This window comes from Zootoca vivipara, chromosome 11, assembly GCF_965207765.1.
Source record: "Zootoca vivipara chromosome 11, rZooViv2.hap1.1, whole genome shotgun sequence".
Taxonomy (NCBI): Eukaryota; Metazoa; Chordata; class Lepidosauria; order Squamata; family Lacertidae; genus Zootoca; species Zootoca vivipara.
The window spans coordinates 34,112,414-34,140,185 of NC_142594.1; the positions used below are offsets into that span (position 1 = coordinate 34,112,414).

The window sequence follows — 27,772 nt, forward strand, 5'->3', positions numbered from 1 at the left end:
GTTGTCCAAGAGGCTCTGGATAAAGCCAGACAAGGCCGCACCTGCATTGTAATAGCTCACCGCTTATCAACAGTGCAGAACGCGGACAGTATAGCAGTGATCCAGAACGGTAAAGTCAAAGAACAAGGAACACATCAACAGCTCCTGGCTGCAAAAGGAATCTATTACGCTCTAGTCAATGTTCAGGCAGGATCAGCCCCTGCATAAATTCAAACAAAAGCGAAATATTGCTAAAGCTGAATTCCCTTCTTGAGGCGGCGATTGCAAGAGGCACTGCTTGTACCATCACCGTATTAAACAAAATAAACCAGTATTGGCGAATGGGCTGAATTGCAGCAAGGCTTCTCAAACCGAAGCTTTTCCTATCTCGATCCATTTTCTACACTAGAGTGTGCTTACCTTTTGTTCTCAGCTGTCTAGACTCTAGAGACACACGTACGCTGTACTTTTTCAAAAGTTGCAGTTGTGTGATCACTCCAAGGAATTTGCTTAAAAATACACACACACCTGAAAGTGAAAGAACAAGAGACAAGCCCCTCCCCTTCCTTGCACCCTGGAAGCCAGAACTAGAGACCAAGAAGATAGTTCGGCATCTGAACGGCTAATTGAAATAAGACCACCTATTATCTACTAATTTAAAAATGGACAATTGTGCCGGAGCAACATTGGCGAGTACTCTCAAAGCCAACTATTTTGGATTCTCGGTGAAAAGGGTTTTTATGAAGTTTCAGTTGGTGATTGTCAAACTTCCTGGATTGACCTTGGGATGGCTGCAGTGGAAACCTCACCCCAAACTGTGTGTTGTTGTTTTTTAAACGAAGCAGCATTAAGCATGTTTCTTTATAGCTTCCTTACAACATACTGGGAAGCAAATCTACTTGTGTGGCTGTCTTTTCATTCGAGACTCCTGAAGAAGACCATAGAGCCTCCCCACAAATGGGCCAGTCAACAGCAATGGGGAAAGAGCCTTCTAAAGCTTTGGTACATTGCTACTCTCTGTGGTAACAAATCCTGCAGTTAAACTGAGAGCTGCATGAATAACTCCCTTCTGTTCTTGAGTAGAGGACTCCAGCTACTAGTATTACTGGGAGAACTTTTCTGTCCACTTTCTCCAGAATATTCCAAATTTTTATACACAAAATATATCCCTTCCTGCCCACTTTTTCTTCTAAGCTAAAGCCCCCAAATATTGTCAACTTTCATAGAATCAGGGAAGGGACCTCAAAAGTCATCTAGTCCTACCCCCGGCAATGCAACTAAAGAATCCATGACGGATGGATAGCCATCCAACCTCTGCTTAAAAACCTCCAAAGGGAGACCGTTCTACTGTTGAACAACACTTCCCATCAGAAAGTTCTTCCTGATGTTTAGTCGGAATCGAAGTTGCTCCAGCTCCTTGATCATTTCAGTTGCTTCTCTCTGCATCTTTTCCAGGTTCACAATATTCTTTTTAGGATAAATGACTGGATTTCATAGTTTACCACATTTTTGTATTGCTTTTCATTAACTGAGAGCTGCATTGGGTAGTTTATTGTGGAAGAATGGGGTATAAAGAGAGATGTTTTAAAGATGTTTTGAAGAATTTAAGCACCATATGGGTTCGGGGAGCCTGGCACCCTTCTTGACAATGAAGTGTGTATATGTACATACAGATTAATCAAGCCAACACTATCTTTGATGTGGTTTTATTCCAAAGAGAAGAAATTACATAATTGATAAAAAGGAGAGGATGGTGAGGGGGTGCTTCATTTTAAAATGCTAAGGAAGTCCTGAGAATTTTGCGGAGCTATACATGTGAAGCAACAGTGGTATACATACTTTCTAATAATCACCATATATATATATATTGCAAGCTTTCAAGTACAGTTTCACTTTATATCCTTGGTTTGGAAAATAAAAGTAAAATTTTAAAACAAGTTTCGCACATGATCATTCTATTCAAAGGCCTTTCTTAAAGTGGTGGTTTTTGAGTTGCAAAGATCACAGAAAACAGGACAGTAGTGAAGAATTACATAAAGCAATAATCCCAATACCTATCGTGATTACTTTACACCAGGGGTGACTAACAGCTAGCATTGGGGACTAACCCAGCCCCACAATCAAGTTTTTCTGCCATTTTGTTTTTAAGATAGAAATAGTATTGGGGTCCAAATCATCCCCCATCACTAGACTGATAATTTGATGAGCAGCTGGGTGCTTACCTGCCTGAGTGTGTGGCAAGAGGGTTGTGTGCGTGTGTGTGCGTGTGTGCGTATCCACTGCTGGCTGGCAGCTCATGTAAGGCTGGCCAAAGGTGATTTTTTTTTTTGCCCATGGTCCAGAAAAGCTTACCCACCCCTGCTTTAAAAGCTAAACATTATAAGAGCCATGATAATCATCCTGTCTAGAAAGGAATCATGATTCATAATCCTTGCAAAGGCTGCTCTAAGGCACAGAGCATGTGTACTATCTTCTGAACTACCACTGATTCGCTCAAGTTTTTGCATTGCTGAGGCTTGGTTTAATATTGCATAGTTTCTACTAAGAGTCTGTCATTTTGCATTGCTGTTGCAACATTACTCAAGGAAAACTATTGCATTGTTACTGCAGTAAAGGTCATTATAAAAAAGAAGTGTCTTGCATTCTCTCTGTCTATGCTCAACCGGAAGGTAGCTTACCTAGTTGTAAACACTCCTCTTGGCTTAAACCTTCCTTCCTCAAGTGTACAGGGTACACAGACATAGTAATTGCACAAAGCTTTAAAGGCACTATATAGCGTCGGCTTCTTCTCTACAGCTGGGCTGTGCTCATTAACTTGACCATGTCCTGTAAACACTGGAACAGAATTTGACACAGATTTTCTGCATCTGTCTCTGGACATGACTTCCAGGTGGTGCAGGCCACAACAATCCTATCAGTGGAAATGTTAAAAAAAAAATTGTTTAGATAAATAGCATTCTAAAAATCAACACAGATGTTCAGTTGCATATGGGTGAAGCTACTGAGCAACTAGAGCAGGCTTCCTCAAACTCGGCCCTCCAGATGTTTTGAGACTAAAATTCCCATCATCCCTGACCACTGGTCCTGCTAGCTAGGGATCATGGGAGTTGTAGGCCAAAAACGTCTGGAGGGCCGCAGTTTGGGGATGCCTGAACTAGAGGATGCCATTGTGATTTGAAAAAGTGACATACTATACAGCAATCCCGAATACTAGAGCAATGACTTCGATGTAAAAAGGTATGAGTGACCAAGAACCTTTTACACCCTAAGCTGAAATGTCTGCACCGGATTTCCAGGCCCAATTCAAAGCACCAGTTCTGATTGGGTCTCAGAGTATCTTGGGGAGCACTTTCCCCTTAATGTATCTCCCCCCCTGCCAGCTCAAACGCTCTATCCAGTGAATCACAGTAGCTCATTTTTATATTATGAAGTCAACTGTGAATCCAGAATCTGTTATCTTTCTTTACCAGCACATTCAGCATCAAACTGAATACCATGGCAATACTAGTATTTCACAAGGAAAGTAACCTTTACTGTATTGCCAAGACAGGAACAGAAATAGCAATCCTGAGTTCTTCTTCAGATGCTTGTTGTACTTCTCTTCCCCCCCTTATTCCCCCCCCCCTTGAAGGACATTATTTCCTCCCATTCTTTAGGGTTGCCATACGTCCAGAAATTCCAGGACATTACACGGAATGCTGGATTTAGAAGCACTGTCTGAGTGGAAATTGGCAAAAAGTCCAGAAAAATCTGGTGGTATGGCAACTCATGTCAGCAGTGTCATTTTGGGGTAAAACTATAAAAAAGCTCCCCCCCCCCAAAAAAAAATACAGAAAGAAAAGCTCAACAACTTTGCCAAAAATGAAAAAAAGCTCAACAACTTTTGTGTCTGGATGTTCACTCTTTGAAATATGCCAACCCTAAATTCTTGCTCAAACTCTCCTTTTCATTTGGCAAAAAAATATATACTGAAACCGGTTAAGTGCTAGCGGTGAGGGCAGGCTGTGATTTCTGGTTTGCCTACTGAAATACTGCCAGGGCTGATACTTTCACTGATGATGCACTTAGAGAGAAACACAGAGAGCAGGTTTAAGTTGTTGAGTTAGGGCTAAGAGCATCCTCACCTGTCGTCTCTAATTCTGTAGAAAAAGCCGTAGCCCTGGTGCACCATGGGAACCACAGCTCCCCCGACTCTCGTGTAGCCGACAAGGCTAGTTGAAAGCACAAAGTTTCCACCTCCCCCACTGCGAATTAAAAAGAAACACGATTGCAGAATGAATCGTTTCCATCTGGAAATCAAACAAACACACGCGGCTGCTTTCCCTTTGATCCTTAATAAGCTACACTGGGGGAAGTGAATGCGCTCTCATCATTATCAAAATCAAAGCATTAAGAGAGGTTGCCCGTAGGTCAGGTGGTGGGTCCATCTAGCTCAGGGTTGTCTACACTGACTGGCAACAGCTCTGCAGGGGTTTCACAGAGACATAGAATCGTAGAGTTGGAAGGGACCACGAGGGTCATCCTAGTCCAACTCCCTGAAATGCAGGAATCTTCTGCCTAATGTGGGGCTCAAACCCACGGCCCTGAGATTAAGAGCGTCATGCTCCACCAACTGAGCTATCCCAGCTCGTGGGAATCATTCCCAGTCCTACCTGGAGATAATGGGAATTGCAATACTATGGCCCTGCGCCAAAGGAAGAGGAGGAGCTAGCTGGAAGGTGGGTGGAAGTCCTCTCTTTATCTGCATCCTTCCTGGACCAGCAGCAAAGACTCAAGAAAGCACCAGGTAAGAACATTTTTAAAGGGAGTGCTGCAATCTTTCTCCAGGCTCTTCTGGAGCATCTGGGACTGCTCAGCCTACAAGCAGTTGACCATGTCACCAAGGCAACATTATCAGCTGCTATAGGGGGCTGTTACTCATCCCGTTTCACAAAGTCAACCCTGACAAATCTGCCACTCTGGGATATGCTAAGGTGTCCCACACTGTCAGACAAAGACATAGCATTTTAAAAGGTACCTTCTAGAGAAAGCAGGATCTAAGAAGAGTTCTGGCACGGGAAGGCTGTGCTCCTTTGACAGAAGCAGGAGACCTAGAAGATGACGGTCAAATCCTGTAAAGAGAAATTAAAATCCCATGTGGTTTAGATGTACTGTATGGATTTCTTACTCGTTGCTTGTCTCAATGGCCAGCTGCAGATTTTCATAGCTCCCTGCGCAAGAGACCTGCGGTGGGAAAAGTATGGTTCGAGCACTTTGGCAATCTTTAATTGGTCCAGCCTATCGGCCTCCTGATTACAGGAAGAGCAGTGGCCAATTGGATTGGGGATTGTGCTCATGGCCATCTGCAGGGATTTCTCAATGGTGTGTGTGTGATAAATACCACAAAGAACATATGCAAATTAGCATAGAACAGGTCTACAATTTCTGATAAATATGGGGTCTGGATGGTGACAAGGCCTAAGTAGGCCTGGCCTCTAATTAACACACATTCCAGGTCAACTCCTGTTTCCCAATGGGTAAATCTGCTGTCTCTCATAGTGATGTCAGGTGATGCTGTGCTTTGCAGTCCCAATTGTTGGGACATCAAAGTGCAGCACAGCAATGTTTGAAGGCCTTTTTCAAGCAGCCTCAAGCTGATCCTTTAAAAAATCTCGAATTTTCAGAAGTTTAAGGAGCAGACCGAGGTCACTTCAAAGAGCAGCGCTGGGAGGAAGAATCTGGTTCCATTATATGCGAACAGCTCCTCTGTCCTTCAGCAAGGTGCACTCCAACTACCCATCATCACCCGACGGGCAGGTGGGACTACATCCTGCTCCAGCAGTGAAGTGATCAGGAGCCCACTTTAAGTTTCCAATTGTTCCTTTGAAGCCCTGTCATACATGATGGGTGGGAAGGCATGGCTTCCCCAAAACAGCCTAGCAGGCCAAATCGTGAGGCCTGATAGGCCAGGATTGGTCTGCAGGTCAGCAGTTCCCTACCCGTGTCCTGGAGACTTTCCTTTTAAAATGAAAGCTGGACATCAGAGAATTATGGCACAGGGGGGAGGTTAACTACCCGTCTTGCCCCCTGCTATGGATGCTCATGAACTTGCTAAAAGGGTAGCAATGACAGCAGTTATGCTCCTAGGAGGCAGAGCTTCCAGTGCATGGAAGGGTGAATTAATAGGCCACATTTTCAGCTCAGATCAAGCAGTGTGTCTCAATAAAGAGGTGGAGAGAACCCAAATGCCAACTTATCACAACAGAAACATCCCTTGGCAAGCGTCAAAAAAAGAAGGAAAGTACCTCTTCCATTCTCACATTCTTTCATCAGTTTATTGTGCTTTGCAAATGCCTTCAGCATAAGCTGTTTTCGTTGGCCGAGCTGCAGAAAGTTAAGAAAAGAAAAATCATTTGAACAGACTGTGGTGCCCAACAGCGTAAAACTGAAGACCCCTCCCTCAAGCAAGTTGCTGGAGGAAAAAGCGTACATCCCTGCTGTTCCGTCAAAGCCAACTGAAATGTTTCCCTGTCACCGTTAATGACCTGCAATCCCCGGGCAAAATGAACACTTTTAGAGTTAATGCAACAACTTAGGGCACTTGTCTATTTAACAATACATCCGTCTGCAGGAGGGAGTCACTACCTTTTCATAGCCGTGTCCTGCAGAGATGAAAGGCGAATCCATACACAAACAGTGAGCATGCATTGTTTTATTCATTATCAGTACGTGCACTCAGTCAAGTCAGGGAGGTCTTATCCAGGTGGAATTTGCTCAAAAAGCACTGCCAAAAAGAAAATGCAGCACACCGTCCAATCCATACCTTATGCCTGCTTCCTCGCTATGCATTATTGCTATTGCTTAAAGTATGTCGGGACAGCAGGACTGGCTCCATTGGCTCAGCAGACAGATGAGCTGGTGTTTCTCTCCTCCTCTCCCCTCAACTGTTAGCTGCCATTTCCTATGGCTGCAGCAGAGGGAGAGATGGGAAGGCGGGTCCATCGCATTTACTCAACTGAGAGATCAGCCTCACCTCCTCCTCTCCCTGAACTGTTTCCTTTCAAGCTGGTCATCGGAAGAACTAGCTAACCATCAGAGTGGATCTCTGATTTGCTTGTTTTCCTCAATGGGACCAGGTAATGCTTAAATATCCATACATGCTTGAATGAATTTATTAATACGGTCACAGACCAGCATCAGCACGCACAATATCACGAATCATAAAACATATCAAAAGTACACATGCTAAATAAACAAAACCTTGTTTTAAGTTTCCCCAAAAGACCCAGTCTTTGGAAGGGATGGGGGAAGAGATATACTTTACTCGTGAAACACGGTATCAAATAGATACACGTGATATTTGCCCAACATGGCTAGAGCAATGGAGGTAACATACCCTAATTTCCCCAGAAGCAAAACTCTTACCACCTGCAATTCACTGGGTGCCACCTTGAGCTCCTTGGAGAAAAGATGGGATATAAATGTAATAAATAAAAACTGCTTTAAAAGTGACTAAATAAGGGGAAAGACCCTTAAAAATGGCAATGGAAAGTGACCGCAGCAAAACCGAAGAGGCCAAACTAAAATGGGCACAGAATGAGCCCTGTAAAGGGATAAGCTTTATTACACCATCTCTGGCTGTTTGTCTTGCAACAAGTCTGTGGTGTGAGAAACCTGAACAGAGAACTGTGGGATTTCTGCTATGTGATATCCTGGCTTACAAGTGCCCAAACCGCTCAGTTCATAGTGGATGAATCCAGAGCTCAAATGCAAGCAAAGCACAACGGTACAGTGAGCAGAATGAAAAGCAGGAGGAAGAAAGGAAGACACCCCTCCCCCCCCCAAAAAAATGTAGAAGTGAGATGGCCTTCTTATTTCTCTGCCAGACTGATAGCAAATCGCAGGAGAGAGATCTATCACTGCCCCACTTAAAAGCAAGGAAATCAAATTCCAGTGAAACAATATAGTTTGTTCTGCATTTTAAAAACAACAACAAACGGCTACATCTCCCATGGTGAATGGGTTTAGTCTTAGGTCTCGAGCTGTGTGTGTTACGTAACATGATTGCTTTAGTTATCTGTACTCTCTGCCATGAAGAAAGCTGGTGAATAATGGGATGTATGAGGCAGCGACCAAAATTTAACTACCAAGGGAACATAAGGGCTTAAGTATCCACTGGATTTCAACCTTTATGACAAAAAGGCTTGAATAGACAGCCTTGATTGCCACATCCCAGCTGCTTTTCACAGTGACAACACAAAGCATGCAGAATTGGAAATCCTAAAGTACTTATCGTTATCAATGCTTACAGTAAAGGCTGGATCTACCATGGATTTGCACCAATCAACTGCTTCCATGGTGCACGGTCTCATAGTCTCTGTCCGGCCATGGTAAAAACGTCTGGTCATAGCAGTTTCATAGCAGCAACCTGGGCTAGAAAAGAATGTTAGGACAATTACAAAAAAGGAAGCTCCCTTTTCCACTCGAATGAGAAAGTATCCAATTGTGCAAGTGTGTTTTAAGGAAGTAGGGGGTAATAAAAGGAGGCAGGCAAATTGGAGGTCTTACTCCTCATTATTTTTTAGCTAACGTAAGTAAAGTAAGATTTTCCCCATTCATTTTCAAGGGCAGGAACAGAAGGCGAATGCATGTGAACCTTTACAAGCAGCAGCGTAATCACAGTGCATTCGTTTATTTATGACATTTCTGCCTCACCCTTTTTCTAAGCAGCTCATGGCGGCTCACACCGTTTCACCGCTTTTATTTGATCTTCAAAGCAACTCTCAAGTGGGATAGGCTGAGAGTATCCCACTGTGCTTCAAGACAGAGAATTTGAACCCAGGTGTGTACCAACTCCTGCAAAGTTGGTCATATGCAGCACGGCTATTGGGGAATCGGGATTATCACACAGGCACAGGTAAAGACAGTGGCAAAAAAAAATTTCCTTGCTGCTTAGCACAACATTTCCAGCATGGTTACATGCAAACCACTCTAATGATTAAGTGATGAGTGACCATCTGTATTTATCACTGGTTGATGGAGTGTGAAACTAGTGGGGGTGGAAGAGAGGTTACTGAAGGTGTAGTGTGGGTATATTAAAGATCCTACTGATTCAGTGTTTTAGCAGAAACCCATATACAAAAAAACCAATCAGACTAACTCAGGCATCCCCAAACTGCAGCCCTCCAGATGTTTTGGCCTACAACTCCCATCATCCCTAGCTAACAGGACCAGTGGTCAGGGATGATGGGAATTGTAGTCCAAAACATCTGGAGGGCCAAAGTATGGGGGTGCCTGGACTAACTGATCCAGAAACATGAAGGTAATTGGATTGTTCAAGCCATCAACACAGTGTGTGTGTGTGTGTGTGTGTGTGTGTCAGAGAGAGAGAGAGAGAGAGAGAGAGAGAGAGAGAGAGAGAGAGAGAGAGAGAGAGAGAGAGCGCTGTGCAGGAGCTCTGTCAGGAGTGCACTTTTATGCAAGCCTTTCTTGGTGGTGAAGTGATTGCTTCCCAACCAAAAAAATAATTCAAGCATCCAATGTTTTAATGTAGCTGTGACTGGGGAGCAAGGTATCATAGTGGAATACCTACTGACACAGTCAAAAGTGGCTGGGAGGGGGATAAAAATACACCCCTCACAAAGGAGCCTAATCCTCCCTGGCTCCTTGGTGTGGTGTGGGGGCCTTGCCCCACTGGCAGCTATTTTTGGGGTGCACCTACTTTACTTCCACCCTTTGATGACTACCCCGATATGTACTTTCCCCGATATCTACGACTGCTTTAAAAGCATGTATACCAAGGCAGTAGTCAAAGCCTTGATGTCTCCCACAGAGCCTCAAAATCCTACAGGGACATCCCACTTTTATTAGGAGGTCCGAATGCTTTTGAAGCATCCCACATCCCACTGTATTTCAGGCTTCATTCCAAGTGGCTGCACATCCTCTCATATAGGTATTTTTGGGTGAACTACTAAGGATCTGCTCCACAACTTACTTCATTTAGGAATCAACATATTCAAAGTTATTTGATTCTGAGTGATCAGATTTTGCCTAAATAACATTTTTTTCCTTACTGTCCGTGACGTTTATAGTACGCCAGCTGGAGAGCAAGCTGGACAAATGTATCGGGATGCAACTGCTGTTTCTTGATCAGTGCTTTGCCAAAGGTTGTAAAGGCGTAATTCACCACCTCTATGTCAGATACCTGAGAAAAACAAAACAATGTCACCACAGGATAAAGGAGCGGGAGCCCAAACGAAACCCAAAATTTCTACGCAATTACGCCTATTGACTATTCTATCTTCTCCACCCTCCACACCCCTTACACAGCACTATTGGATTCAGGTGAAAACAGGAACTCTAATGCATTCGAATCTTACCCTTTTTTAAAGATAAGCCTTTAGCAACCTAGCCATGGTGTACTGGCAAGGGCTAATGGGAAACATCTGGAAGGCACCATGTTGGTTTTAGATAAAGGAAGTGATGGGGTTTGTCCCTGGTTACATTTAAGCAACCCTCAAAATGTTTCTGCTCGGCTTTTGCTTGTCTAATTGCGCACCTGGAACCCTAATAGGCAAAAGTTGCCAGAGACTTCTTGCACTTTCCTAATACATATCTACTAGGCATGTCAGCAGTCTTTTTTAATCACTACTGGTTTCCCCCAGCTACATTTACTGTATGGCTACAACCTTTAATCAGTGAATATAATCTTTTTACTATGCAACCCTATGCACGTCTCCTCAGAAGTAAGCCTCACTGAGTTAAATTGGACTTGCCTGGAATTAAGCAGAAATTTTATTATTATTATTATTATTATTATTATTATTATTATTATTATTATTATTACCCTGCCCATCTGGCTGAGTCTCCCCAGCCACTCTGGGCGGCTTCCAAAAGAACAGAACATTAAAATGCAATAATCTATTAAACATTAAAAGCTTCCCTAAACAGCACTGGGGCACCATCTAAAACCAAAGGAAGCATACTATTTCTTTCAAAAAGATTGCTCTCATCATTTACCAGTTTACGTAGCTTTAGAACTCAATCCCATGCAAGTTTACTCAAAAGTAGGTCCTATTAAGTTCAAAGCATGTGTGCACAGGATTTTAGCTCTAATCAGTTAAAACCAATTTGATACAACCGACTCATTACTTTAATCAGGTTGCAATAATTTATAGTCACAAATAAATTGCTATCGGAGAGAAGGAGGTTTGTACTAATCAGTTCTGAAATCTCTAATGTTTAATTAACTGTGCCTGTCCCAGATATCATTGTGCTTTGAGAACTCAGTGAAGCTAGTCAGGCAGCTAACCCACAACAGGTCTAAATAAAGGAACCCGTGTCTACAGAAAAAAGGTGCACAGAGAGGACATACCTGCTTCTCATACTGTTCCTTAGAGTGCGCAATGTCATTTAGCACTTTCTGATCCAACCTGAACACAAGTTCCTCTGGCCAGGGCATATCCCGCACTTTGTCTGGTCCCTGTTTTTCATTTCAAAAGATGAGAGAGTAGTCCCAAGATTTATTTCCATAAACGTGAGGATCTTATTATTAACTGGCATAGGATGGAACTGTAAATCTTTCATACCTTCCACCTTCCCTCCGACTCAGCAACCTTGGCATCGATGTAAGAACAGAGGACTACCAAAACCATGGCATCTAGAGGAGAATGCTGAAACATTCGCAAAACAGAAATGACTGTATTAGTGCACCAGAAATTTGGGCCCAAACTTACTGATTTTGATTCTCTGGCATTCCTCCACAAAAAGACTCTCAAGGTGTAGCACTCTCAAGGTGTTTTGCATTGCAATGATAGGCCACACCTTCTATTTATTGTGGTTTATCAGAAATGAGTAATCGTGCTTGTGAACACTGAGCAATTCCTCCCACTTTGCTACTCTCATAACAAGAGTGCCCTGGCTTTCCTTTATGTCTGTAACAGTAATTATGTTTTGTTGTCCCTAACTAGCCATGATCCTTGGCCAACCTGAAGCCATGTTTTGTCGTTCGTTTTGCTGACTAGGGAGCAACAAACCAAGGCTTCCTGGGGTATTCCATTTGCACCAGGGAAGGCTAAGTTCAGTCAGCATACTGCCCTTTCTAGATAAACCACCCGGGGCCTGAAAACTGGTTTATGGTTATGTGCAAATGCATTCATTGCGAGTTTCTTTCATTATGTTATGCTTCTTTTTTATTCAGTATATTAGCTAGCCAGCTATATCCCTCAGACTATGGCACTCTGTATCAAATGAAAGGAACTCCTTTATAAATTGTTATTTATTTGAGGTATTTGTGAAAGCAGAGTGCTAAAACTGAAACTGCTATTCAAAAAGACACAACACCTTTTTTACCACCAACTTTAAAAAGAATGTAGGATTTAAGGAAGACAAAGAATTGATGGGGCCTCAGGTAAAAAAAAATCTACTTACATCACAGTTTGAACCCAACACTCCATTTGAGAATATAATGCAGTTGTAGGATTTGTCTCCCCAGCGTAGCGTTGGATCTCCCGATAGAGCCAAAGTGGTGATCTAAGTCAAAAGTTAACATTTAAGTTCCAAAAGAAAAGCTTGCAGCGTTACCCTTGGCAAAAAATGAACAGAAGATCAAAATGAAATCATAAAGTTCCCATATCAGCTGGCTGCATCTAAGGGTGAAATGAGACAGCAAATTCCCGAACTGCCCTTTGATTCCTCCCCACCCAGAACTGGCTTCTGCAGGGGCCATTCCACCTGATCATTCATTATAGAACAGTATGAAACAGTTTGCACATTAATTTGCATTATTTTCCTCCTCTCTCTTCATTCCTTTTCAGTTTTCTTTCAAGTCTCTTAGACTATAGGCCACTAGTTTAAACTAAGTGCTTCAGCAGAAAGGTGGCATTTTAACGGAGCAAAGAAAGAACAGACTAACAGTTGCTCAAAATACAGTCGTACCTCGGCTCCCAAATGCCTTGGGAGTCAAACGTTTCAGCTCCCCAACGATTGAAAACCGGAATTGAGTGTTCCAGTTTTCGAACGTTCTTTTGGAAGCCAAATGTCTGGCGGGGCTTCCACGGCTTCCGATTGGCTGCAGGAGCTTCCTGCAGCCAATCAGAAGCCGCACTTCAGCAGTCGAACATTTTGGAAGTCAAACAAGACTTCCGGAACGGATTCTGTTTGACTTTTAAGGTACGACTGTACAGTTCTTCTTCTCATTAGCTCTTTTCGATATAGACTAAAGTACTGATATACACGTATGTGGCTAGTGCATTTGCCTGTATAAACCGATATTTTATAGCACCGGTTGAACCGAAGATGCCAGTCTCCCAACACAAGCAAATGGTCCTCAGCCCCCACGTTTGGAAGCATGTGTTTTCTGACCAAAGTTTATCATTAAACGTTACAAGCACTTGCCACCAAAAAATACAAATAAGCCCTAAGAAATGACCACAACACTCCCACAGTTCAGTATTACAGTTAATGTCCAACAATCCTCTCGCTGCTAATCAGTGTTTTCCCTCTTTGCCTGTCCTCGAGAGCTGCCTGTAGAAACCATGTTGCTATATAACCACTGCAATAAGCCAAGATATAAAAGGCATGAAGATTAATGTTGATATTTAATTCCGATGGTTGTTTTGTAATCATTACTGTGATCCAACTTTGGTTGAGTTGGGGATTGTTTTGTATTTTATCAGAGTTTTCGTTGTGCAACATCCAGCTGCACAGGTCTCGTTCTCTCTCCCATTTGACAAGCTTCTGATTGGGATGGAAATTTCCTTTGGCCTGAGCGAACGGCCGTCTTCCCTCTCATGACACGTGCTACTTTCTCAGGAGCATAACTGCCCTGCCGGCACTTTGGTGTTGTGCATCATGTTCATTTCCCCTGTTTACTTGTGACATGCTGCAGCCTGTTCTGTGAGCGCCGTAGCAGAGATTGTTTAGCAGAGGGCGAGATGTGCCAGCCTCGTGTCGACATTGACACTGCACAATAGGTCCTATCTTAAAACAGTATCACTATTATATTAGGGTAATTGATGGGTGGAGTGAAACCTACAGCTTCGAGGACAACATGTTTATTTAACATGAAGCAGGTTATTAAGAACTGCACAGAATATGAAATCCAGCAATCCAGTAATCCAGAATTACCTCTGTATAATTTTCAGGTGTAGCTTGAGGACTCAGTCCATCGAGGCAGACTACAAATAAACTGCTCTGTATTTTTTCCAAAAGGGACAGGTTCTTTGGATCCAAGTTGATAAGATAGTCGCGTGTCTAAGAGACAAGTGTAGTCTTGATTAAACATCAAAAAAACACATCAATCCCAGCAAACGCTGCCTCCCACTACAAAAAGAAATGAAGTGTACCAACCTTTGCCCATGGGGTTCTTTCCTGAGATGTTAAGGCAGCCAATCCTGGCCCTTTGGGTTCATTTTGGCATCTCTTTTTGATGTAGGAAAGTTGCCTTGAAGGAATTAAAATAAAAAATGAGAAATTAAAGCTAGTCAGTAGTTCAGATGCAAAATATCAGTTAAGGTACTCTCTTATGCCGAGTACCCAGAACTTGAAACTAACTAATTCAAGTTCCAGTGTCCTATCAGCTAGGCCATCCTGCCTATCTTCATATGCCCACATGCTTTCTCTCAGACCCCACCAGGAGTCTAAGATGGTCTGATTAATTGTTTGCATGCCTCCTCTGAACTCATTTCAGACTCATGCCTTTTACAACTACAGTGGTACCTCTGGTTACAAACTTACTTCATTCTGGAGGTCCGTTTTTAACCTGAAACCGTTCTTAACCTGAGGTACCACTTTAGCTAATGGGGCCTCCCGCTGCCACTGCGCCGGCGCGATTTCTGTTCTCATCCTTAGGTAAAGTTCTTAACTTGAGGTACTACTTCCGGATTAGCGGAGTCTGTAACCCGAAGTGTTTGCAACCCGAGCTACCACTGGATACCCATGGCAAAAATTGCACAGAACTACTCATTTCCCACGATTTCTAGGAGGCGCACCTATGCTCAGTGGATCTTGCACTATTTCTCTGTGGAAATATGTCCTTACAGGTCAACATTCATAGCGCAACCACATATGTGTTTCTCTTTTCTAGCGCGTTCTCTTTTTCACGTCGAGATTTTTTAATTTTTAAAGTAATACTTTAATTGCTCTCTGAAGCATGCAAGTTGTCGCGATGCCTTTTCAGAGGAAAGGAGATAGAGGTCAATGGTTGTTTCTGCAGCAGGGCCCTTTAACGCGGTTGGAAACAGAACAGAGTCAAAAATCTCCTTTTCACCACCACATTCACAGATACAATGAATGGAAGAGATGGTGGTTTTTCTGGAGATGGAACACAAAAGATTGAAAGGAGAGGGATAGCTGTGGCAGCAGTGGCCCTTGTAACAGCTGCTGTCTGGAAGTTGTCATCCCCTCTTGGCTGTCCTGCCGCACATTTCTCAACAGCAAACGCCTATTAGCTGTACTTTTAGGACACTCTAGAGCAGGCATCCCCAAACTTCGGCCCTCCAGATGTTTTGGACTACAATTCCCATCATCCCTGACCACTGGTCCTGTTAGCTAGGGATCATGGGAGTTGTAGGCCAAAACATCTGGAGGGCCACAGTTTGGGGATGCCTGCTCTAGAGAGAGGGGAAATGGCAGCCATGGTCTCTTGCAATCCACTGAGCCAAGGTCTCTTGCAATAGTTTGCTTCTTTTCAGCTTTCACTTCTTTTATTAGTTCCTGTTCACGACACTTGGGAGGTTAGTAGTGACTCACAATGCAATTGGTTTCTTTCCGTTTCTCATGAGGCTGGAGAAAAGCATTAGTTTTATTTCTTTTTTCCTCTTTTCTTTTCCTTTCCTTTCTGAAATCAGTAATTGAAGCCTGTTCCCATGGGGAGCAGAAGTCGACTAATTAAGAGGCAATTCATCATGAGTCCCCCATGTATACTGAACAGGAAATAATAAGAGGAGCAGAAACTTCACGGAGGAATATTTTTAAGTCACAGCAAGCCCTTAATAGTGTCAGTATTACTTTGCTACAATTGTTTTGTTGTTGTTGTTTTGCAATAAAATGCAAAGGAAAAAAATGTCACAAATCAGCCAAGACAGAAAACACTGGAATGCAATGATCTTGTAATGACGTAATCTGGATCCTCCATAAAAAGTGAGTGAATAACAGACAGGAATTTTAGAGGAAGGCGTTAATGGGAAAGAAACATAATACAGTTGTACCTTGGAAGTCGAAAAGAATCTGTTCCGGAAGTCCGTTCGACTTCCAAAACCAAATTGCGGCTTCTGATTGGCTGCAGGAAGCTCCTGCAGCCAACCAGAAGCCGCGGAAGCCCCGTTGAACATTCGGGTTCCAAAAGAATGTTCCAGGGCGTTCCGGATTCAAGGTACAACTGTACAGCTCATGATGAAGTGGAACTCTAATATCAGAGTACAGTCCACAAAACGCTACTGCCTTGCAGATGCCATTTATTTCAATGGGGCTTGCACAACTCCTTTAAAGATGTATAATCTTCCTTGCAAAATGTCCCCTCAGTGATTTCAGGGAGACATTTTTAGAATACAAATGTTACTTGTTAACATGTTGGGTAACTCACATTAAATCTACATAGAAACAAAGTAACAAAGTTGGGTAATGCACATTAAATCTACATAGGAACAAAGTAACAGAAACAAACTTGATCATTGATTTTTAATTTGTACTTATTGTAAATATGCTGTACCTAAAAATCTCTGGTGGGCTCAATAGTTGACCATCATGTACCCCATCAAATGCAAAAATTCGACCTTGGCACAAGACTATCAAGTGAGATGGAGATTCACCTTCACTGTCTGAAAGATGAAAAAGAAAAAGAAAAGCCTGTGAGCATGATAGTAGTCACTGCAAAATGCCAGGTAAGGCGCTGCAACAAATAAAACTGATACAATAACCTCTTTTAATCATTACCCAATTCAATGGATAAATGTGTTTTTCAGCCCAACACAAGTCTGCACTGCAAAGATAACTGAAACAGAAAAGCTCTATAGCATGATGTGACAACACAGCTGAATATTTAGGATTCTCTGCAATGTTTACCTCTGGAAAGGAAGAAATGAAACATAGCAGGTGTTGGGTGCATTTTGTTTTATCTGGATGAAAACTGCAGCGATTTCCCGTGGATGCTTGGACACTTTGATCACGATACATTGGTGACTAGAGTATTTTTTTTAAATATCATATTCTTAAATGATATGAGCATTAGCATCCACACAAACAAGCTTGAAATACTGTGTACTCTTATCAGGAGATGGGTACACAAGTGGGATATTAGTTGGCTAAACTGGTCCAGACAGCCAGGTGTACACCCAGATGAGCTTTGAGACACAAATTGACCTCAGTAGCTAGACTGGTTGTGAGAGTATTTGGCTGGGGTGGAGTGTTAGGGAATTTGGCCTGAGACAAAAGCCACTTAAGAGGCTAGTGTGAGGGCCTCTCAAATCTTCAGAAACTGTCAACAAGCACTTTTAAGAACCCCAAATAATTATTTGCATTCCCTGATGTATACAGCACTCCTTTAAAAAAATCAGCAATATTACTTTAAAATTCATGCTCTGTCTAGTGGCAGAGTTCATCTCACACCTAGGTCTACTATCCATGTTCCTAAGGCATTCTGAGTGAATTGGTAGCAGTGGATTTAAAACAGAGAGAGAGAGAGAGAGAGACAGACAGACAGACAGACAGACAGACAGACAGACAGACAGAGACCCAAACCTGTGTTCATATAAAGGAAGGATGAGGGAACCAGTACCCCTGACATGCTAATCTTCATTGTATGGCTTTCACCAAATGCTGAACTATACTATTTAGTGTTTTGATTATTGCAGCACTTTTAAATGCTTCACTTGTTTTTAAAACTATATATTGTGACTGGCCTCAGGACTTTATGGTAAGGGGCAGGTAAGCAATATTACAAATAAACATGTGAGAGAGTTGGCAGGTCCTCGGCCGTTGCTGACACGGTCCAGGTTACAGGCTCTTTCCTAGAGATGAGAGGAAGAGGAAGCAACTGCAGATGGACTCAGGGGACAGGTTGATAGTAAAGACGCCAGCCCACAGAAGCAGCCCTTGTGTTGATCTAGAGAAGAACTTCTCACCTTTGAAGAATGGCCTCATCTTTCAATAACCAAGGGAAGAAAGAAACGTGAGTGAGCATTTGCTTTCTCCTTAATCACTGCCTCTTCCAGGAGGGGGAATGGGAGAGTTCAAAGGTTCTTATTAGGACATGGGAATATGGATCTGCCTTGAGACATCTTCATTCCTACAGCTCAGTGAATTATTGCTGCTAATGGTCTCTGCCCTTCGGCCTCAAGTACACAATTAGTGCATACTTCCCTAACTACCGTAGATGGCGCAGGTTTATAAAGAAGGCAGGCAGATCATTTTACCTTCAGAAATGTTACATGAAGAAGGCATTCTCGCTTTGTACATCGCAACTACCTAGATACTGGCATAACTGAAGAGAACAGTGGCAACAGGCAGGGCCATCTCAAGCATGTCGGGCGCCCTGGCGCCGTGGTGCAGAGATCGCTCCAGCGCCCCTGCCCTTGTGGGCGGGCGCAGCGCGCAGCACAGCTTCCGCACGGCTTTGCCGCGCAGCACCCCCCTGCCAGCCCAGCACCCTGGCACTCCGCGCCACACAGCCTACCCCTAGAGCTGGCCCTGGCAACAGGGCATGTTTTGCAGAGGCAATCAAAGCGACCGGGTGTGCCTATAAAGATTATTGTCTCACCAAGAGCTCCATACACCTGTAAACAACATTCCTGGTGATTACGTGTTCAAGCGGATTAACAGAGGCAACTCAGCATCAACGTAAATGTAACTTTGTCAGTACACTGCATGACTGTGGCATCAATTCATATTCCCTGAAGCCTCTTGCACTGATGAATAGTTTTACAACTAGTTTTATTTATATAGACATTACAATCAATGCAATTTAATCAACCTGCTAACATTCACTGTGACAAAGTACAAACATAATTTAAGAAGCTTTTTTACTGTCAACCAAATCAGGCCAAAGGAAATCCACCCCCTTTTCAATTAGATTTATAGATGTGATTGAACCTTTTTGTTCTTATGTAGGACTGCAAGATCCTGTTACTGAAGGTGCTATTGTGCTTTGAAGAGTTGCACAAAAAGTCAAATCTTGTGGCTTTTTAGTGCCAAGATGCTGCAAAGACCATGCTTAACTGAAGTTGTCATTTTAAGTAACTTTTACATAGGTTACAAAGATTTCACTGGGACTTTTAACAAATAAGTGACTACTTCCTCTGGATTTCCACACTGCAGATTAAACCTTACTGTGAGGCCAGAAAATGAAACCAAACAATAATACTGATTCTTAAAACCAGAGCAGCAAAATAAATGGACTTGTGAGCCCTTTTGTATGCAGTGGATGTTACATAAACATGCTTTGTAAAAAATATTTTTTCTTCTAATCATTTTTTTTACCTGTCCTGAAATAACTGGCAATGGAATCTTGTGTAATTCCTGGAATCTTGCAGGTGCTAAACAACTTTCGGAACTGATTCATATCCAAAGGCATATTGCCATTTTTATGTACAGGCAACTTTTCTCTGCAATAAAGACAACAATACATTGTTAAGATATTCAAATTCTGTTGAAAAGAATGGGCAGCAAACCCAGGGACTAGATGACACCAGATTTGAGACCAGGAAGGAATATTTCCCTGATTAGATAGGCTAGTGTTCTGAACCATTTTTCTGTAGCCCATGATAAGAATCACTTACCCAAGTCAGCTATCTGCTCATCAGGAAGCACTAGCGAGGTGTCCCATGTCCCTTCCTTTTATGACAATTACAGCTTCATATTGTGCATGCTAACTTGGATGCAGTGCCATACATTTCAATGGGACTTACTCCTGCCTGCAAGCCTTAATCCACAAGAAGCTGATATATGCTTGAAGCATCTTACATTAGGACACAGGTTTGGACTTCCAAGACCTTTGGGTTCCTTCCGTATTATGACACGGACAGTGGAGTCCTATACATGTCTGCTCAAAAATAGTCCCATCGAGTTTACTGAGGTTTACTCCCAAGTAAGCAGGTACAGAACTCTTCAAACAATCAAATGGGACTACATTCAGCAATGAACATTCGCGATATTTGCACTCCCACCCAAAATGTGACCAGTATCATCCTTATATATAAGAACTAACACATGGTGCTTTTAAGTTTCTTACGTTCTCAATAGTTCCCAGAATTTCAAGGTATGCCATACAGCAATGCTTCCTCTTTCTATCTGAGTCCCTTCTTTGGGTGGCCAGTAATGTTCGAGGTAAGGGCCTGGCCCTCCAAAATTATGATAGATTTGTGTTGGTAAACGTGCATCAAGATAGGCCGCATTCAGCCACCATTCCTCCAGCTGAAAAGAAACAGCAATTAAGAGCATAAGGAGCCTTGAGCACAGCTCTGACACTTAATTAGATTTGTCTTCTGCCGAATGGCCTCAGAGCAAGCATTGCTTCATAACTGGCATCGGCACAAGTAGTTCTGCACATCAAAAGAGGGTTGGGCATATAAGGATCAAACAGCCGCCCTCCATGCCACACAACAAACAACAAGCAACATTTGAAAGTAAAGGGAGGCTCAATTTCTGATCTGGCATGGGCGGTTCCTATGCAAAGGGGGGTATTTTAAAATGTGCCTAAAGTAGTTATTTGGATCAAACATTCTCCTATTATATTTTAGAAGAAGAAGAGTTTGGATTTGGTATCCCGCTTTATCACTACCCGAAGGAGTCTCAAAGCGGCATTCTCCTTTCCCTTCCTCCCCCACAACAAACACTCTGTGAGGTGAGTGGGGCTGAGAGACTTCAGAGAAGTGTGACTAGCTAAGGCAGGGGTCCCCAGACTACGGCCCGGGGGCCGGATGCGGCCCAATTGGCCTGCCAAACCGGCCCGCGACGCCGCACGCCGCCCGCTCTTACAGCGCGCAGCGCGGCAGCGCTCTTCCGGGTCGAGAAAAAAGTGCCGAAAATCCTTTGTGCGCATGCATATGGGCCTCTCCCGACCCGGAAGAGGTCATTTCTGGTGCACTTCTGGGTCGGGGGAGGCCCATACGCATGTGCACAACGGATTTTCGGCACTTTTTCCACCCTGGAAGTGCGCCACCGCGCCAGTAAGCGCCCGTGCGCATGCGCACAGGCGCACACTCCCCCGCCCGCCAGCCCGCACAGGCGCGCGCTCCCCCGTCCTCCGGCCCGCCCGCGATCAGCGCGGTGGGAACCGGCCCAAACGCCGGTAAGTCTGGGGACCCCTGAGCTAAGGTCACCCAGCAGCTGCATGTGGAGGAGCGGAGACGCGAACCCGGTTCCACAGATTACGAGTCTACCGCTCTTAACCACTACACCACACTGGCTCTATTGTATTTATTTTAGTTAAAATTGCTTTTCGTACTCTTACACAGAAGTCCTTGCATGCTCCAAGCGATGTGTTGACCACATATGCCTGGTCCAACTATCTGGAAATGCAAGTGGGCTTTGCCCCTTGCTCACATTTCTAGCAGGTAAATCTTACTTGTGGTCAACAATGAACATGTGGACATTGATCTCATGTTCAGAATCTATAAATTTAGCACTCTACAAAGGATTATCCTACACCTGAAGTGTTCTTTGTCTTTAAGTATTAGATGCTTGAATTTTCGGAAGATATTGACGATGACATTTAAAATTTCATGTGAAACTGTCTCCATTTTCTAAACCCTGATACGGGTCTCTGCACAATTAAAATAGGAAAGAAAAAAGGATTTCCTTCTGTTTCTTAGATATGAAATGGTAAAACATCACAAACCAGGAATCCAATTTAAGAATTCTTATGCAACAGATATTTTTTCTAACTCTTTTAACTCTTCTTCAATCAACAAATTTAAGACCAAAGCAAAGCAGCCTGGGCTTGAACACATTAAAATGTTTGTTCCTGCATCTAGATGGATCCACAATACAATTAAAGCGAAGCATTGGTCTTATATTAATTTAGGCTGCACTCCTATGCACAAAGGAAGTCCAATGAACACAGAGGGACTTCTGTAGAGAGTAAACATGCATTGGATTGCTCTGCAAGACTTATTGACTTCAGTGGGATGGAAATCAGAATACAGTCATACCTCGACAACCGAACGCTCCGACTTCCGAAGGTTTCGACTTCCGAAGTCGACAACCCTGGAAGTCTTTTTGCCACGCGTGCTCAGCGCGCGCGTTCTGCACCTGCGCAGAGCGGCGTGCGAGTTCTGTGCATGCACAGAAGTGTGAAATCGCGCTTTGCGCATGCGTCGACCGCACACTTTGACATCCGAAAACCTCGCGGAACAGATCGTCTTCATAAGTTGAGGTACCACTCTATAATATTTTTGTTTAACTGAACTGGTGATCTGGTTATTATACATTTGTGCTGGTTTTCCACATGTAAAAAGAGGGTTTTGTCCTGAAGAGTCTGCTAGAATGTGTGGTTCATCCCACAACAGGAGATGAAGCAGTATAATTAAGGATCAAAGTATTGAGTCAATGACTGATATTTCTAAGATATAATCCTTGCACCCTTTTCTTGTCTTTCATTAGAAAACTGATTATCAGCATGAATTAGCAAACTGTGCAAGCTTTCTTAAAACATACCCAGTTCCTCTTCACTTTAGCTCTTTCAAGTAATTTTTGATGTAGCTCTTTCCCAATCCCATTTCCAAATCTTTTTACTATGTCGGAAGTTCTCCGATATTCTTCTTGGTTTAGGAAAGGTCTCACTGCAAAACACAAACGTTTAGTTAAACAAAAATGTTCTGAACCTATTTATGATTCTACTTCCAAGTTGCATTTATGTTCCAAAGTTCTAAATCAGTGTGCAGGAAACAAAAAAACTGCCACGACTAACAGTATCTGTAGAGAGCTATTTCTTAACAACTGAATGTTAACGAGACAAACACAGTGCAGGTTCATACCGTACATGCAAACCCATCTCTGTAGTACTAAATGACAGGTTACGTGTGCAGAAGAATCGTTATAAATTAATAACCACAAACACAACTTTCATTACTATCCAGTGTCAACTGAAACACAATGTTGCTGGAATAGACAGAGTTTGCACATATGGCTTAGTTAACAAGACTAAGATGATGCCTGGGTGAATTAGCCTGCAGTCACTACACTCGCAAAGTAAAATGGAAAGCTCACATTGAGCCTGAACAGTAATCAGTGTTAGTAGATATATGGTAGATACGCATAAGTTTTGGGGGTTTTTTTTCCTTTGAGAAGTAGTTCACCGCAACAAATCCTGAGAAGATGAAGAGTGAAACGACATGGTCATCAAGTCCTTTGGAAATATTTGAATACCTTGCCAAGCCTATATTTTGAGTATAACTGAGCCAGGGCTATTTCTGTATTGCAAAATCTGCAAATTACTATCTCCTACCCTTTTGCCAAATCAGAATAGAGCCAAGTACCAAGCACATCCTATTTCCTGGCCTGGTTTCAAATTATTACATCTGAAGAAAAAACGAGCATGGAAGAGTTGGTCAGCAATAATCACTCAGTGATGATCCACCATTGCTAAATCGTGCTGGCAATCCTATGTCCATTTGCCAAGTGTGCTTGTTTTCTACTGAACTTCTTTCAAGTGTGCATATGGTCAGAGACTTACACTGCAATTCTAAGGAGCATTCCAACAGCCTGGTATAGCTTGTAAATTGACTCTTAAGGACATAGTCATTATAGTGCTTGGCTGGAGAAATCCGAAGTTGTTTGATTCTTAGGACTATGAAACTTTTAACAAATTAAACTTAAAGGACAGAATGTACAATGGCAGCTTTATACATTGGCAGAAATGCCCAATGTTTAGGAAGATATTCAGCGATAGCTGGGAATTACTTTGATTCAGAAATGTTGCTTTAAAAAAAAGTATTCAAGTCTTCGGTAACAACCATCCTTTTCTAATAATGTTTCATGAAAAATGAAGACTTACAACAATAAGGGTTGCAATTATTAATCAACTACGGCTTTAGTTGATCAAGCAATCAATGGGAGCTAATTTTATTTAGTGCTTTCCAACCAAGGTTTAGTGCTTTCCAACCCCCAGTGGATACAACCCATCCAATTTTAAATCGTGAGTATGAGAGTTAAGGTTAAAAGAAACATTTTTTTAAAAGCTACATAATTTGTAAGAGAAATAAGAAAATATTTTTTCCTTCTCGTAATGACTGCTATTTTTTGGCTTTTAAACTGTAACATCTCATACAGTAGTTCCTTGGGTATTTCAAGCAGGCATTATAGTTTGAAATACTAGACAATCTAGACAGTACACAAATTTATTTACATTTACAATCCTACTCAGAAGTAACCCCCACTGAGTTCAATAATACTCTCTTAGGCTGCAACCCTATACATATTTACCTGATAATAAGTTCTTTATTAACATCTTAATTTTTGTTTCTAAGCATGGTGTCACTTAAAGCTTCAGTATATAGAAATCTGCTGTATTTTGAAGGTTGTGTGTCTTGGGTGGGAACCAAGTAATTTTAACAAGGACACTATCAATGGTTTCAAGCTCCTCCTATTTGACTTTTAAAAGTGTAGAGTTGCATAACGCTATACAACCTTTGCACAGTTCAGTGGCAAACATTTTTATTGTGACTTCATGTGCCTTAAACATTGAAAGCATACTGGTACATTTCGTGCTAACTCTGCAAATAAAGTAATGTATTATAGTAACTGTGTTTCAAAATCCTTAGTACTTTCAGACTCCTAACGTGCATGAAGTTATTTGACTAAGCAGACAAAAAGCAGGTTATTCTTTCCATGTTACTTAAGTCTTCACCCACAATAAACATTAACATTTGTTTAAGACCTGAATCGAGGTACTTCCTTAAAGATTCGTCAAGAGCAGGAACGGGCAGTGAAGGGAGTGAACTCTGATACTGAAAGGTACGCTCTTCGGAAGAATCAGTCACTTGGTTTTCCATGACGATCTGCAGAGAACAGTATTTTAAAAAAAAATAAACAAACAAACTGTGACTCCTATGAACTGATCTTCCTGATCTAGATTCAGGTAGGTATCCGTGTTGGTCTGACGCAGTAGAAATATACAGTACAGTCATAGCTTGGTTTAAGTACGCTTCGGTTTGAGTACTTTCAGTTTAAGTACTCCGCGGACCCATCTGGAACGGATTAATCCACTTTCCATTACTTTCAATTGGAAAGTTCGCTTCAGGTTAAGTACAGATTTCCGGAACCAATTGTGTACTTAAACCGAGGTACCACTGTATAAGGTGCTACTGGAAAAATTTATTTATTATATATATATATTTCTATTCCTGATCTGTCGTTAATTCATTTTACTTGGGTCATTTACAATGTAAACCTCTCCCACAATTCAAGTCGATTTGAATTCCCTTGCCTGTTTAAAAACAACCACACCTTTTACTCCAGAAACTTCACGCTCTCCTTCTGCTGGAGTGCATATCTTCTACAGACCTGTTTTTAAAGTCAGAACTTCAAAGCTATTCCCTTCTATTCTGTGGGAAAGGGAAACAGAACTGCAAGTGCTGGGTGTGCCTAGTGAAGAAGGTATTTATCCCGCCCTTCTGAAAGATCGTAATCTAGAGGGGCTCTCAATGACACTGAAGTTGATAATGATATGCAAATTTAAGTACGACCAAACCACCGTGTGCAGCTTATGAATTATAGTAATTATATGCATAGTAAAAATACATAATGATCTTAATATCATACTCAATTGGGTTTACTCAACATGGATTTTCCCTCCATGGTACATATGATACCTCTTAGTGACAACCTAAAGGTAAAGGGACCCCTGTCCATTAGGTCCAGTCGTCACCGACTATGGGGTTGCGGCGCTCATCTCACATTATTGGCTGAGGGAGCCGGCGTACAGCTTCCAGGTCATGTGGCCAGCATGACAAAGCCGCTTCTGGAGAACCAGAGCAGCACACGGAAACGGCGTTTACCTTCCCGCTTGGGGTGGTAACTATTTATCTACTTGCACTTTGACGTGCTTTCGAACTGCTAGGTTGGCAGGAGCTGGGACCGAGGAACGGGAGCTCACCCCATCACGGGGATTTGAACCGCCGACCTTCTGATCGGCAAGCCCTAGGCTCTGTGGTTTAACCCACAGCGCCACACTCTATTATTTCAATCACTGCCCTTTGTTTACCACCAGTAGGTTGTTGTGTCAAAAGTCCAGAACAAGCCAGTCTTTACTGATTTTTGTGAAGCATATTGGGCACCCATGGCAACAATCTCCCCTGACTGTGTGCTCTGCCTGCCTGGCATCTTTGCAAAAGGTAATCTAAAACATATTTATTTTGCAGGGCAATTGAGAAACACACACTTCCCTTTCTTCCCGAACCCTGATAAGGTTGCTATCATTTCTTGTTCATACACCGTCTAATACGCCCTAAGTGCTTCCCAAAAAGTAAAACTAAAATCAGAGGCAGCTGACAGCTTAAACAGGCTGCATATACACACTGTGTTGAAAATACATCACCCCCAAAAAAACAAACCCCAAGAACAGTCGTTCATTCACGGACCTACAATCTGCAGCACCCTTAACAAGCCACAGTTTCCAGGATATTTTGGGGAAGGGTATGCTTTCAATGTGTAGGCAACCCTATTTTCGCTGTCAGGCGCAGACAGGGCCGCCCTGCGTTCAAGTTGTAGCTGGGGCTCTACAGCAAGCAGTTGCAGGGACAGTACAGTAAGTAGTGGGCTAAAAAAGTTTTGCTAGTGACGTCAGCCCTAGCCCAGGACGGCTTATTGCACAGCAAATCAATAACACTAAACTCTGCCACTCTCCGTGGCGAACTTTGCCCGTTTTCGCGTTACTGATATTTGGTTTTTTTGTTTTTACAGAATTCATCGGGTTGTGCTTTGCAAAGTGTCGAGTTTGTTTGGCTTTGGCTGCTGAGCTGCAGAAACAACAGGAGGCGACTTATGGGGTGGGGTGAGAGAAGGAGAAAGGGGAGCAAGTAATAGCCCCCCAAAAAACTCACTTGCGGGGCGCTCCCCTCCCACTTTCTGCGGGGCTCCCACCCCACCCCGGCGCCCTCCTCCTCTTCCCATCGCGCTGCGCTGCCTCCCCCTACCTGAGCCCCGGCGCCTCGCAGGCCGCGCTGCTTGCTCGCTTTCCCGTTCGGAGGGGCCTCGGCGTAGCAGTCGCCGCCACCCGTTCCTCGGCCTCCAGCCCCAACAGTGAAGCCGGAGTTGGCTGAAGCGGGAGCGGAGAGAGGCGGAGGCTTCTGCTTCTTGGCTCGCTGCTCCTCTCACCTTTCCCCCACATCCAGGCCTGCTGGGAAGGAGGAAGTGCTAGCGGCAAGGCGGAGCGCGCAAGGCAGAGCGCGTTGGAGGCCGGCCTTGGGTTGCATGGGCTGGCGAAGGGCCGGCACGGAGGGAGAGACCCAGGGGGCGCCGTGAGCAGCTGGAAGAGGCGGGAAGCTAATTGGGGGGGGGGAGGAAGCAGACCGGGCGGCCCTCGCTGTCGGTCGGCTCGCACCTGCTCACCTTTCCAACCCCGCGTCGCCCGACCCACTTGCTACATTTCTGAAGAGCTGCTGCGCGCCACACCTGCTCATTCCTTCCTTCCTTATTTATTTATTTATACATACGCCGTGCTTCTTTTAAAGAAGCGGTGCGCGGAAAGGAAAGGAAAAGCACTTCCAGACGCAATATTGTCAACGAACCCCGTGAATTTCGTTGGGTTTTTGAACAGGTTTTCCCACACCCGCCGCCCACAGCAACTCTTCAAAGAAGAGCGCATCCAGGTGTCCACAGG

At 43.2% G+C, this 27,772-nt stretch overlaps 2 protein-coding genes across 6 annotated transcripts in view; one reads left to right on the top strand and one right to left on the bottom strand.

The window, feature by feature from the left end:
* Nucleotides 1–2,092, top strand: part of ABCB1 (ATP binding cassette subfamily B member 1) — a 59,669-nt gene extending 57,577 nt beyond the window's left edge. For all 4 annotated transcript variants that reach the window (XM_035129577.3, XM_035129581.3, XM_035129576.3 and 1 more), the window contains exon 28: nt 1–2,092. In XM_035129577.3, the coding sequence (XP_034985468.3) occupies nt 1–207 (207 nt within the window). In that variant the 3' untranslated portion in view covers nt 208–2,092.
* CROT (carnitine O-octanoyltransferase) lies at nt 1,670–27,772 on the bottom strand. 2 transcript variants are annotated; one of them, XM_060280784.2, is made up of 17 exons: nt 27,502–27,772; nt 24,830–24,950; nt 22,609–22,733; nt 20,183–20,364; nt 19,432–19,556; nt 16,667–16,775; nt 14,308–14,401; nt 14,086–14,211; nt 12,388–12,489; nt 11,547–11,630; nt 11,333–11,440; nt 10,032–10,162; nt 8,268–8,391; nt 6,264–6,342; nt 4,997–5,090; nt 4,104–4,223; nt 1,670–2,890 (listed from the first exon to the last, which is right to left on the bottom strand). In XM_060280784.2, exons 2-17 carry the CDS (start codon nt 24,942–24,944, stop codon nt 2,770–2,772), a joined length of 1,839 nt encoding a protein of 612 aa, XP_060136767.1. In that variant the 5' UTR covers nt 24,945–24,950; nt 27,502–27,772; the 3' UTR covers nt 1,670–2,769. The 2 variants fall into 2 exon arrangements, with proteins under 2 accessions (XP_060136767.1, XP_034985473.1); XM_035129582.3 differs by having other exon boundaries at nt 27,087–27,566.

Bases quoted from the DNA above. Each gene is read 5' to 3' on its own strand.
- CROT (XM_060280784.2), bottom strand. From the start codon at position 24,944: ATGGAAAACCAAGTGACTGATTCTTCCGAAGAGCGTACCTTTCAGTAT. The intron at 20,365-22,608 runs GTATGTTTTAAG...GTTTCTTTTCAG, and splicing joins CTAAAGTGAAGAGGAACTGG to CTGGAGGAATGGTGGCTGAA. The intron at 11,441-11,546 runs GTATGAAAGATT...AATGAAAAACAG, and splicing joins AGTCGGAGGGAAGGTGGAAG to GGACCAGACAAAGTGCGGGA.